Source organism: Miscanthus floridulus, chromosome 4, assembly GCF_019320115.1.
Source record: "Miscanthus floridulus cultivar M001 chromosome 4, ASM1932011v1, whole genome shotgun sequence".
Taxonomy (NCBI): Eukaryota; Viridiplantae; Streptophyta; class Magnoliopsida; order Poales; family Poaceae; genus Miscanthus; species Miscanthus floridulus.
This window is the reverse complement of record NC_089583.1, coordinates 2,257,734-2,268,897: the sequence shown is the minus strand read 5'-3', so window position 1 is coordinate 2,268,897 and position 11,164 is coordinate 2,257,734. Positions and strand designations below refer to the sequence as shown.

Here is an 11,164-nt window from a genome sequence, read left to right as displayed (position 1 = left end):
CAAGCGTTTCGATCTGGATGTTGCATATGTTTCACACATATATGTCGCAAGAGTATGTTCGGAATATTTCAGTCGTTTTAGTCTTATGTTGCAATAAGTGTTTTCATGTTGCAAGTTGCAAGTGTTTTATCTGGATGTTGCATATATTGCGCATACATGTTTTAAGTATATGTTCTACATGTTTTATCTACTTTAGACATATGTTACATTCAAGTGTTTCATACTTTAGAGGTGGAGAGTCATACGACACGGCCGAGTGCCGGAGATGAGGTGCGACGAGCTGGGGGCCGCCAGGTGGGGCGTGCTAGGGGCCGGCGGTTAAGGTGCGCAGCGCACCTGGGTCGTGCTGATGGAGCGCACTCGTTCAGTCGTGCTCATCCCGGCTCGTGGGTCCTGCATTTACATGCAAAGTGAATATTGTATAGTGAAGAGAGGGCACAGGCAGGCAGGGATGAGACATAGGTACGGAGTATACACTGTGTGAGAGAGAGACCCGCGGAAGATAGATTCGGCTGTTTCCATGTGGGGTCTCATCATGATCTTTTTCTTTTTTTCAAATAAAATTATGATCGGATTGGAGATACGTTTGCAGTGGCTATGAATAATACTCCCAGGGTACAAAATCATCACAGAGTATATGATATTGATATAATCTCAGTCTATAGATATTTAAACAATGCATATAATTTAAAATTCACACTTTTCTGCGGAGGTAAAGAGAGCTTTATTATACTGGTCGAAACATTACGATCAGCTATTAAGAGGTCAGTTACACACGCAGGTGCCTGCCTCAACCACATAGGAGTATGGATATTTCGCCTAGTTAAATCATCTAGCTCGTGAGCCACCTTGTTGCGCTCTCTCTTTACCTTATGGAGTTTCCACTCCAGCAGCATCTGCAGATATTCCTTGGCTTCCAAAATGATCCATGCCGTCGGTCTCCATAGCAGTCAAGATCCTGGCGCTATCTGACTCCGCCACAATCGGACCCGGGCACGGGCACCACTAGGAGGCCAGCCTAAGCCCTTTGGTGCATGCTTGGGCTTCTGCTTCATCTGCAGACGCACATCGAAACAAAGACCCGCCAAGCTGTCAGCACAACCTCTCCCCTGCTGTCCCTAATCGCCACTCAGTTTCAACCAGCCCTCCGGCGGTGGCTCCCATCTGTCCATCCTCGCAGCAGCTGGTGTAGGAACACAGTTCGTCGGGATCCAACACGGGCCTTTGCCTTTCCCGTCCACCGTCGAGCCGTTCAGAAGGAAGTGGACTGACTCTGAAACGCTGGACGGATTGCTCAATCACTATCAATGTCTTAAACTGATTACAAATGTGATATGTGCTAGTACTTTTATACAGTCATGGTGAGGGCGTGACAGACTGACAATCACATTGCAACTGATCTACCTACTTATCCAACAAAAAATGACATCACGTACAATGCAACTACGGATTTGTTTGTTTGGAGCGTTGATTACGCAAACGTAAATGTAATCCGACCATTCAACAGGAAAGGGATCCGATTACAGCTGGGAAGGGGCGGGATTGAATTTGAAGAGGTCAGTTACATCGCAATGGAATCCGGGCAGATTAAACAAACAACAGTAAAGGGTATCTGTTGTCTCTCCGTGTAATGCATTTACTTTACAATCTGTGAACCAAACGCTTCGTACATACTATAGCTTGGAGCTGATACGCCACAATGCTAGCTTGGCCAGGTCCTTCCGTAGAATCTTACCTGTCGCATTTTTCGGTATGGAATCCACAAGAAAGACATGGTAGATCCGCTTGTAGTGCACAACCTGCATGATGACGAGTGACAACACGGCTTTAGGCCCAAGCTTAGAGTTGAAGCAACTCAACAAAGCTCCCTCTTCTCTCTTCGAAAAGATGACATCAGTGGCTGCAAAACTGTTGTGCTGAGCCAGCGGCAAACCTGTTTGGCGACGAACTCTTTGATGTGTGATTCGTGCAAGCGACTTCCTGGGCGTCTCACGATGAATGCTACCGGCAACTCTCCAGCCTCGTCGTCAGGGTATCTGTGTTATGAAGATTAGTTAGTTAGCATAGATCGAGTGTTCCATTAGCTAGTGTCTTTTTCTTTTGAAGGAAAATGTTCCATTAGTTACTTGTTCCAGAGCTGATTTCTCATGGTTTTTTAGGTGCATGTATGTACAGTATATACTTACGGGACAACTGCGGCTTCATCGATATCGGGGTGTGTCTGAAGCAGGTTTTCGAGCTCTGCAGGAGGCACCTGAATGAAATGAAACAGATTCCATCAGGAGAGAAGGCAAGCTCACACTGAAAGTCTGTAACAGATGCTCTGCTAGGCCATGGGATTATAACTGATTAGAAAATCTTAAACACTGGGCAGATACCTGGTAGCCTTTGTACTTAATTAACTCTTTCAGCCTGTCCACAATGTAAATGAACCCGTCTTGGTCAGTATAACAAACATCTCCTGTCCTCAACCATCCTTCATTGTCCAAGATCTCGGATGTAGAATCCTTCTCGCCAAGGTAACCTACGCTAGTGCCCAAATGCGAAAAAGTGTCACAGAAGTTTCAGTTTAATGTCAAGGTGATGACGAAATAATCAAGCAAGAACAGGCATCATCATGATATACACTAGCAAAACTAGAACACTGATACTGAATCATATATAGCTCAATGCATGGTTATGAATGGACCTTCTACCTTTCATTACAAAAGGGCCTCGGACCCAAAGCTACCCTGGCACACCAGGCGGCAGGGCAGCCCCTGTTTCTGGATGAACAATCCTCGCTTGGGCGCCCCATAAAAGACGGCCCACGGATCCAATTCGCGCGCTTTCTTCGTCTCCAACAGCACGGCAGAAACCGGATGTAGTCTCCGTAAGACCATACCCCTTTTGCCAATTGCAGATACTGTAACAATTAGTATAATTCTAGCTGACCACTTGGGCGGGCATCAGATTGCTTGCAAGTGATTTAATTTGTACGAACCAGTAACGATAATCTCTGAACAAGAATCGAAAAACATGAACTGGCAGCAGTGAAACGAACCTGGGCAAGGCTTACGACGGCGCCGACGGCCATGAGCGCGTAGTAGAGCACGGGGACGTGGACGCCCGCGGGCGCGAGGACGAAGGCGACGTCGCCCGCGGCGAGGCGGACGCGGGTCCTGGACAGGAACCCCGGGAACGGGACGGCCGCCCCGGTGCCAGCGTCGACGAGCGCTGAGCGGGACGACGGGGGCAGCGGGTCGGGGAGGAAGGACAGCGCGAAGGCCGGGAAGGAGAGCGGGAGGTCCGGCGGAGGTAGCGGCGCCGGCGAACGCAGGCTGTGGAACGTCCTCGTGGCCGCGCAGTAGCCGCTGCGCGGGTCGATGTCGGGGTCGGACGGAGACGGCGGCATGGGTGCTGTGCTTCGCCGGGGCGGTTGGTGCGCGGGGTGGCGGCTGGACACTGACGCTGCTGAATCAAGTCAAGAGACCTGCACGGCTCGGAAGGCAACTGGCCACCGGCCGCGGTAGCGAAAACGAAAAAGTCTACTTAGCCTCCACTTTTCATACGTCATCTACTTCACCCCAACTATAAAATCATCTATTTTACCCATAAACTTTCTAAAACCGTCTATTTTACCCATGGGCGGTTTTCAGAGGCGGCTTTGCTACAGTAATAGCAGGTCTGCTACAGTAATGGTGTTTAAATTTCTTTTTTTATTTTCGGTGATTCTTTGAAAAAAATCACAGTAAATCATAGAAAAATCATAAAATAAAAAATCTAATTTTGTTGGACTCCACATAAGTAGATCTACATAGTGAATATATAATACGGTATGCTTTAGTATAAAATTTTTACTGTAGCATTAGATTAATTGGAATAATTCATAGATGCAGCTTCTATGGTCCAATTGTGGTGAAATTTTTATGGTACGCTAATTATTGTATGCTTGAACTATAGTAAAAATTTCGTACTCATTGGACTATGTATAGCTTAGTTATAGATAAATTCCAATTAATTACAGACAAAATTGAATTTTTCAATTAATCTAAAGCTATAAAAAAAGGGAAAATGGTGTTCTTACCCCTGTCCAATAAGCTAATTGTGATTTTACCCTTCCTTTTTCAACTTTGTGTTTTTACCCCTGTTATTTTAAACTGAACGGTCCGTTTGCCCCTGCTTCTGACGTCCGTCAGATAGACATGGATTAAATGAATTAAAAAAATTCTAAATCTGAAAAACAAAGGCCAAATGACCATAGTGCCCCTTATCTTATCTCATCATCCCAAACCGAGCTCTCGCTTTCGGCGCGGTCCTCTCCCCCGCGTCTTCCAGGGCGCCCATGAGCTGAGGCCGCCGCCGATGGGCCCGCCCCACGCCGCGCAGGACCCCGCGCCGTCGCCGTCTGGCGGCAGCGGCTTCGGCTCCTCCAGGCGCCTCCTCCGCCGGCTCGACCGCCGCAACGCGTCCAAGAACATCGGCTACAACGCCCTCAACTACTGCCAGTACCCGCCGTCCCCGCAGCCCGCCTCCGCGCCGAGGTCCGGGCCGACCTCGCTCGCCGCCTCCGTCGCCTGCTCCCTCGACCTCATCAACAGCTTCCGCATCGGCGGCAGCGGCGACGGGGCGGGGACCTCCGCTTCCTGTGCGAAAGCCTCGGCCTCTCTGGGCCCGACGACTTCGCCATCCCGCTGGCTGACTGGGAGGCGCACAAGGCCATTCGCTCCTCCACCTCCGCTTCGAGCTCCCCCTCCTCCGCACGCCCCAACCACGACTCCTCTCAGCGGGACTCACCGCTCTGTTAGGTGGGTGCCGAGGAGCCCGCCCAGGCTGCGGACGCCGACCCGGAGCTACGAGCCGCAACGGGAAGGGACGGCCCAATCGAAGCTCCGGAGCGGCCGGCGCGCCAAGATCCGCCGCCCGAGTCCATCTTTCCGGATGCGAGGAGGGCAGCTGGGGAGGGAGGAATCAAGGGCGTGCGCCCGCCGCCGGTGCTCAAGCCGCCGCCTTCGATGGCGCCGCCAGCTGTCTGCGGCGTCGGATCCACGTGGGATATCTTGCGGTCGTTCGCGCCGGATGAGAAAGAGGACGCCCCCGCGAGCAGATCTGGCCGTCGTTTTGGACACCGGGATGCAGTGGAGAAGGATGTCGATGAGGATGGGGCGGTATTGTTAATGTTGGACGATCTTGGGCTGGAGGAGTCGTCCGAGGGCTTCACTGGTACTTCTTTGCTATCAACGACCAACGATGACGAGACCTCAAGCACCACCACAGAATCCATGTTCTATATCTCACCGAACGGGAGGTTTAGGAGGAGGATCCGGTCCTGGAGCCGAGGGGTGCTCCTGGGTAGTGGCTCGTTTGGGACAGTCTATGAGGGCATCAGCGAGTAAGTGCTCTAAAGATAAAATTCAGTTGCTCTTCCGTGCTGTTTAGTTGCTTGGAATAATCAATCTAACATGCTACGCCTGTCCATACTCCATAGGGCAGTATAAGGTACAGCTAGAAGCCTCGATTAATCTGGGTTTCACAGAACTGATTCTATTGCTGATTAGAGCCTACTAGGTCTGTTTCTAAATGTTAGACACTAAGCACAGCCTACTAGTAGTAACAATTGAATTAGTTACATGATATAATCTTCTACAACTAAACCAACATGATCCTAAGTAATAGGCAAAGATCTCAACTAAAATCATTGTCACATGCAATTCGATGAACCATTTCCTCAATCGTACGTGGGACCATGACATATTAGTGAGCCAAAATGTTGCACTCTTGACTTCTGGGTCAGCAGAGAATAATTTGATAATCACTCGATTTTTTCTGTTCTTCTTAGAAGCTTGATTTTATTTCAATTTAGAACTGAGGTTAAGGATTTTTTACTTGATTATGTGTTCTTTGGTCATGATAACTTGGATATTCAGCTCTGCGAACAACGTACATGAATTTATTGTCCTGGATGAAGCAATTCAGCATTTGTCCTTTTTTTTCTCCCAATATGCAATAGGGATGGTTGCCTTCACTATTTATAGCCTGCTCTAGTTTTTTCCTGTTGCAAGCCTGAGCCCAGTCTCTTACATGCTTTTCTGCTTCTGTGTCATATTATCAGTGAGGGTGTCTTCTTTGCTGTCAAAGAAGTAAACTTATTTGATCAAGGGAGCAATGCGAAGCAGTGTATCTTTCAGCTTGGGCAGGTACTTCTGAAAAATGGCAAGGATCAGAAGGAACACATGCTGACGATATTGGATATCAATGTGGTGGGTGGACGATAGCATGGCATGGAGACAGTGGAAAAATAACTCCTTTGAGTATTGGATCACTGAAGTAGTATGCTGTGATTTTCCTTTGAGTAGATCAATGTTGTAGTTTTCCCTTGAGGGGCTCTGATCGGCGGATGGATTTCTCTTTCCACTCGGACATTCCTCAGCGGCATGTGGTTCGGCCATCCAAGGAGAGCCCAGACGCGTTGGATTTCTCTTTCCACTCGGACGAGCACAGCCAGAGGCTCCAGAGAGTGTTCCAGCCCGGCTCCTTTCTTTACGAAGGATGCACCAGCAACAGCTGATTCATGTCATTCTCTTTTCCAGCTTGGTTAGTAAATACATGGTGTAGTTTTAGTGCTTGTAGTGTTACATGAACCAACTTGTATGGCGGTTACTTTTGCTGAAAAAACATGTACTGTATGAAGGTTATCAGTGCATGCATCTACTTATACAGTTTGTTAACCGATGTTCTACATGCATTCTTATACATTGAAGATTTTTTGTCCCACATAAAAGATTATATCGAAATATTTCTTATGGCGTTACATCTGTCATCATTATGAACCTTTTGGTCCCAAAATTTTGAATATTTATCAATATTAAATCTGAGTTCAAATAATTGCCAGTTGTGCTAAATATGTTTGACCAAATTTAATTAATTGCCAGCATATAATAAAAAAGTCTAATTCCAATTCAGGGTAAAATCACAATTAGGCATAACAATCAGGGGCAAAATCGCATGGGCATTCATGTCCTATTGTACAAAGTTTAACACCGTTAGGGGTGGATGACAGAGCAGGGGCAAACTGGTGCTTCGTGAATGGCACAGTAGGAGTAAATTCACAAAGTCAAAAAAATAGGGGCAAAATCACAATTTCGATACAAAACAAGGGTACAAACGCAAGAGCCCCAAAAAAAATTGTACTAAAGCATACCGTATTATATATTCACTGTGTAGATCTACTCATGTGGAGTCTAATAAAATTAGATTTTTTATTTTATGATTTTTCTATGATTTACTATGATTTTTCAAAAATTCACCGAAAATAAAAAAAGGAAATTAAAACCACCATTACTGCAGCAACCCACCGCTACTGTAGCAGACATGCGGTTACTATAGCAAACCGCCGCTGAAAACCGCCCAGGGGATAAAATAGACGGTTTTAGAAAGTTGAAGGGGGTAAAACAGACGGTTTCATAGCTGGGGGAAGTAGACCCAGTATGAAAGGTGGGGGGTTAAGTAGACTTTTTCCGTAGCGAAAAATAATGACACGTTCGTTCGAGCCTATTCAAAACTATTTTTTTAGTTACAGAATAGTATTTTTTTCTCACACCATTTTAGTACAAGTATCAGCATAAGTCAAATTTTAGCATCAGCGAACAGGTGAATAATAAAAAAAAATGTTACGTCCGATTGCCAATCTATGATGGCCAAGTTCGCAGGCTTCTGCTCACGGTTGGAAAATATATATCTGGAATGCCCAGCCACTTCCAGCTTTTCTAGAAACTATGCTTTTGGGTGCAGTGGAATGAAAAGCTTAGGATCGACATCTATCTGCAGAGAATGCTGATTGCTTCTATTTTCTGTTCTTGGGGTTCTTGATTTACTGCTGGCCTGCTGCAGAGAATGCCACTTGTTTCTATTTTCTTGAAGTTCTTGATGTACTGGTAGATTTTCTCTAATCAAGAGATCTGTCAAATTTGGTTCCAATCTGATCAATGGACTAATATGGCAGATATTTGAATTTAACTTTTTTCTGTTTAGAGTTCCACTGTTTAGTTGCCTACTATGCGCTTGCTAATTAAAATTATCTTTTAGCATTTCAGAGGAGTTCAAGACGCTGGTGGGAAAAGTACCCATCCTGAACTGAATGAAGAACTTAAACTCTGCAATTCCTATTGGACTGTTATGCATTCATCTCCATATCATCTTTCTCTTTCTTTCCTAAATTTGTTATCAGTGTTGTTTTGCCCCTATCCTTTCGAAACTGAACGAATATTGGTGGATGTGTCAAATATTTGAATTTAATTTTTGATGTTTGCAGTTCCACTACTAAAATAAAATTATGATCATATTGGTTATTGGAGACACGTTTGGAGTGGCTACGAATAATAATACTCCAGGGTACAAATTCATCAGAGTACGTAGTATCTGATATAATCTCAATCTATAGATATTTAAACAATGCATATAATTTAAAATTCACACTTACTCAATTACTCTCAATGTCTTAAACTGATTACAAACGTGATATCTGCTAGAACTTTTATACAGTCATGGCGAGGGCGTGACACCCTGACATCACGTTGCAACTGATCTACCTACTTATCCAACAAAAAATGGCATCACATACAATGCAACTACATACTATAGCTTGGAGCTAATACGCCGCAATGCTAGCTTGGCCAAGTCCTTCCGTAGAATCTTACCTGCTGCATTTTGTGGTATGGAATCCACAAGAAAAAACATGGTGGATTCTCTTGTAGTGCACAACCTGCATGACAAATTATAACGCTACCGGCAAGACCGTGTGGCTCTACCTCGAGGATGAATTCCTCAGGTAGTGCGAGTTCCGTGCCCTGCTGCTAGAGGCCGAGTTCGCACCCTCAAACAGGGCGTCCTCTCCATCACAGAATATTGTTGCCACCTAGAGACGATGGCCGCCTCCCTCGCCGACCTTGGTGATCCGACCGACGATCAACAACTGGTCCTCACCCTCCTTCGTGGCCTCAATGGCAAATTTCGACACATGGTGTCTAACTTGAAGATGTAGCGGTCGTTCCCCATATTCGACGCGGTGCGCACGCTGTTGCTCCTCGAGGAGATCGACGTTGTTGACACCACAGACGATGACCCTCCGGTAGCACCACCAGCGTTTGTTGCGGCACCACCGTAGCCGTCGCCGTGCCCGATGCAACCGGCCCCTGCCGGTTTTGGCGCTACCTTTGGCCAGCGCAACACTCGCCGTCATGGACGTGAGTGGCAAGACCAGCGATGGCCTTCGTGGTCCCCGCCCTGGTGGCGCCCCGTACCCCAACACGTAGACTAGCCCCGTGCCGCCCCACGCCAACCCATGGTCTAGCATGGTGCAGCCCTAGCCTCATAGCTACACTGGTCTCCCTGGCCAGACGCTGCCCCCTGTCCTCGTTGTATGACCACCCCAGCCGACGCTCCACGTCGTGCCCTACCCAAGGCCCTACTACCCGACGGCGCCCCTAGGCTTCACATACGGGGGAGGGGTCCCTATGCTGGCCCTATCCATGGAGTCTTCACCAGGGCTGTAGCAGCCACCGACACCATGGTCACCCATGTCTGGTGGCTCCTAGGATCAGGCGTCGCTCATTAACAACTTCAACATGAAACTCTGGCAATGAAAATTGGAGTGTTGTAGTTGGGCCTCTTCTAGTAGAAGTAGCTGTTAGATCTCATTGTCCAACTAAAACCAAATAGATGATGGATATTCTCGCCCTTTGTATACAAAAGAGTTCTAAATGATAGGTCCATGGTGTATTTCTAAGCGTCAGGAATATTAGGAACATATAAGGACTTGCTTGTAATTCACAATCCATTGGGGCAACAATCTCCCCTTCCTATAAATAGAGCACTAGGGTTTAGAGGTTGACTTGTGGCCATTTGCTCTCTTTCTTACTTTCTCTAATGTTCTCCTCGCTCTCTCTATTTGGGGATAAATCACCAACAACAAGCAACGATTACTAATAATCACCTCGTAGCAACACTTGTTATATAGGAAGTAGTTTCCAAACAACCCAAAGTAGATTTGAAGATCAGTAGATCACTGAATCTAAATAGACTTCATAAAATAGGCTTTGTTTTTAGCCGGTCATGAGAAGGAGGTGATTAGAGGATGAGAAATGTCAGCATAGATAGCTATACTATGAGGGGCAAATGTGTTATAGAATGTTATGAGTTGTGTTTGAATGCAATTTGCGATGTAATAGAACAACTTAAGAGTAAAAGACCAAAGCTAGATGAACTGAGGCATCTGTCTGAAATGATCAGTTGAGAGTTGGTTGGTATAGGAGCCATCTAAAGGAGCATCGGGGAATGGATCATGGTGAAGCTTTAAGTACTCAAGAATGGGAACCCAAACCTCGGGCCAACTGTCTACTTGATCATAACTGCAGTAGCAAATCGGAAAACAGTAAACCTACGGGGAAAAAAGAATGCTACATATGTTGCTATTGCCAAGGAAAAAATGTTGCTGACGGATTTAAGTACATTACGTGTTCCATGTTGTCATATCTAAAAGCCTAAAACAATTTCCTTTAGAATCCTAGGTATTCTAAATGTCCTTATCATTGCTGTCAGAATTTTCCAAGGACCATATTGATGCATTTTTGTTTATTTGTGTCTCATGATGATCCGAGCCTATGTACTTTATAAGTACATCTTATGAGTAAGATCTTACCGGGTTTAGATAAGGCCTTACCATTCTTATGCATGAAATAGAAAAAGAAAGGATAACTAAGCTTAGATTTATGGGCACATTCAGCATTTTTTTCCTGTGCAATATCCCTTTTAATTTTTTATGTGCACAAACATACACTGAAGGATTAGGCACAGAAATCCTTTAAACCACTCAATGATATTATGGCCTACCAAAAAAGCAGTTTTGACGGTTGATGTCAAGTTTAGTTACAAATTACTATATCTACTTATATCAGCGACTTTCCACGTTGTTGGCTCATTGAGCCGAACTAAAATAGATTTCTTATGGCAATAGCCTAACTATTCTTAGATTACCTTAGTTCAGAAAGTGGTGGAAGCCGGGCCGGAAGAGTAGTGAATCTACGTGTTGCAAGGTGAGTCGAGCGCAGCGCGATGCCTATCCCCACTCCTCTGTACCCCTGCTCCCTGGAACATACAGGATAGCACCGATGAATGAACTGAACAGCAT

General features: G+C 46.0%; 1 protein-coding gene and 1 pseudogene across 1 annotated transcript; one reads left to right on the top strand and one right to left on the bottom strand.

Moving 5' to 3' along the window:
• Positions 1-1,527: 1,527 nt before the first annotated feature.
• LOC136550778 (4-coumarate--CoA ligase-like 5) lies at positions 1,528-3,484 on the bottom strand. The gene is made up of 6 exons (XM_066542371.1): positions 3,044-3,484; positions 2,697-2,905; positions 2,379-2,529; positions 2,187-2,254; positions 1,934-2,036; positions 1,528-1,799 (listed from the first exon to the last, which is right to left on the bottom strand). The coding sequence occupies exons 1-6, from the start codon at positions 3,392-3,394 to the stop codon at positions 1,674-1,676; spliced, it is 1,008 nt and encodes a 335-aa protein (XP_066398468.1). The 5' UTR covers positions 3,395-3,484; the 3' UTR covers positions 1,528-1,673.
• A 668-nt stretch (positions 3,485-4,152) lies between these two features.
• On the top strand, positions 4,153-6,914 carry LOC136549311 (mitogen-activated protein kinase kinase kinase 1-like; annotated as a pseudogene).
• The last annotated feature ends 4,250 nt before the right edge of the window (positions 6,915-11,164 follow it).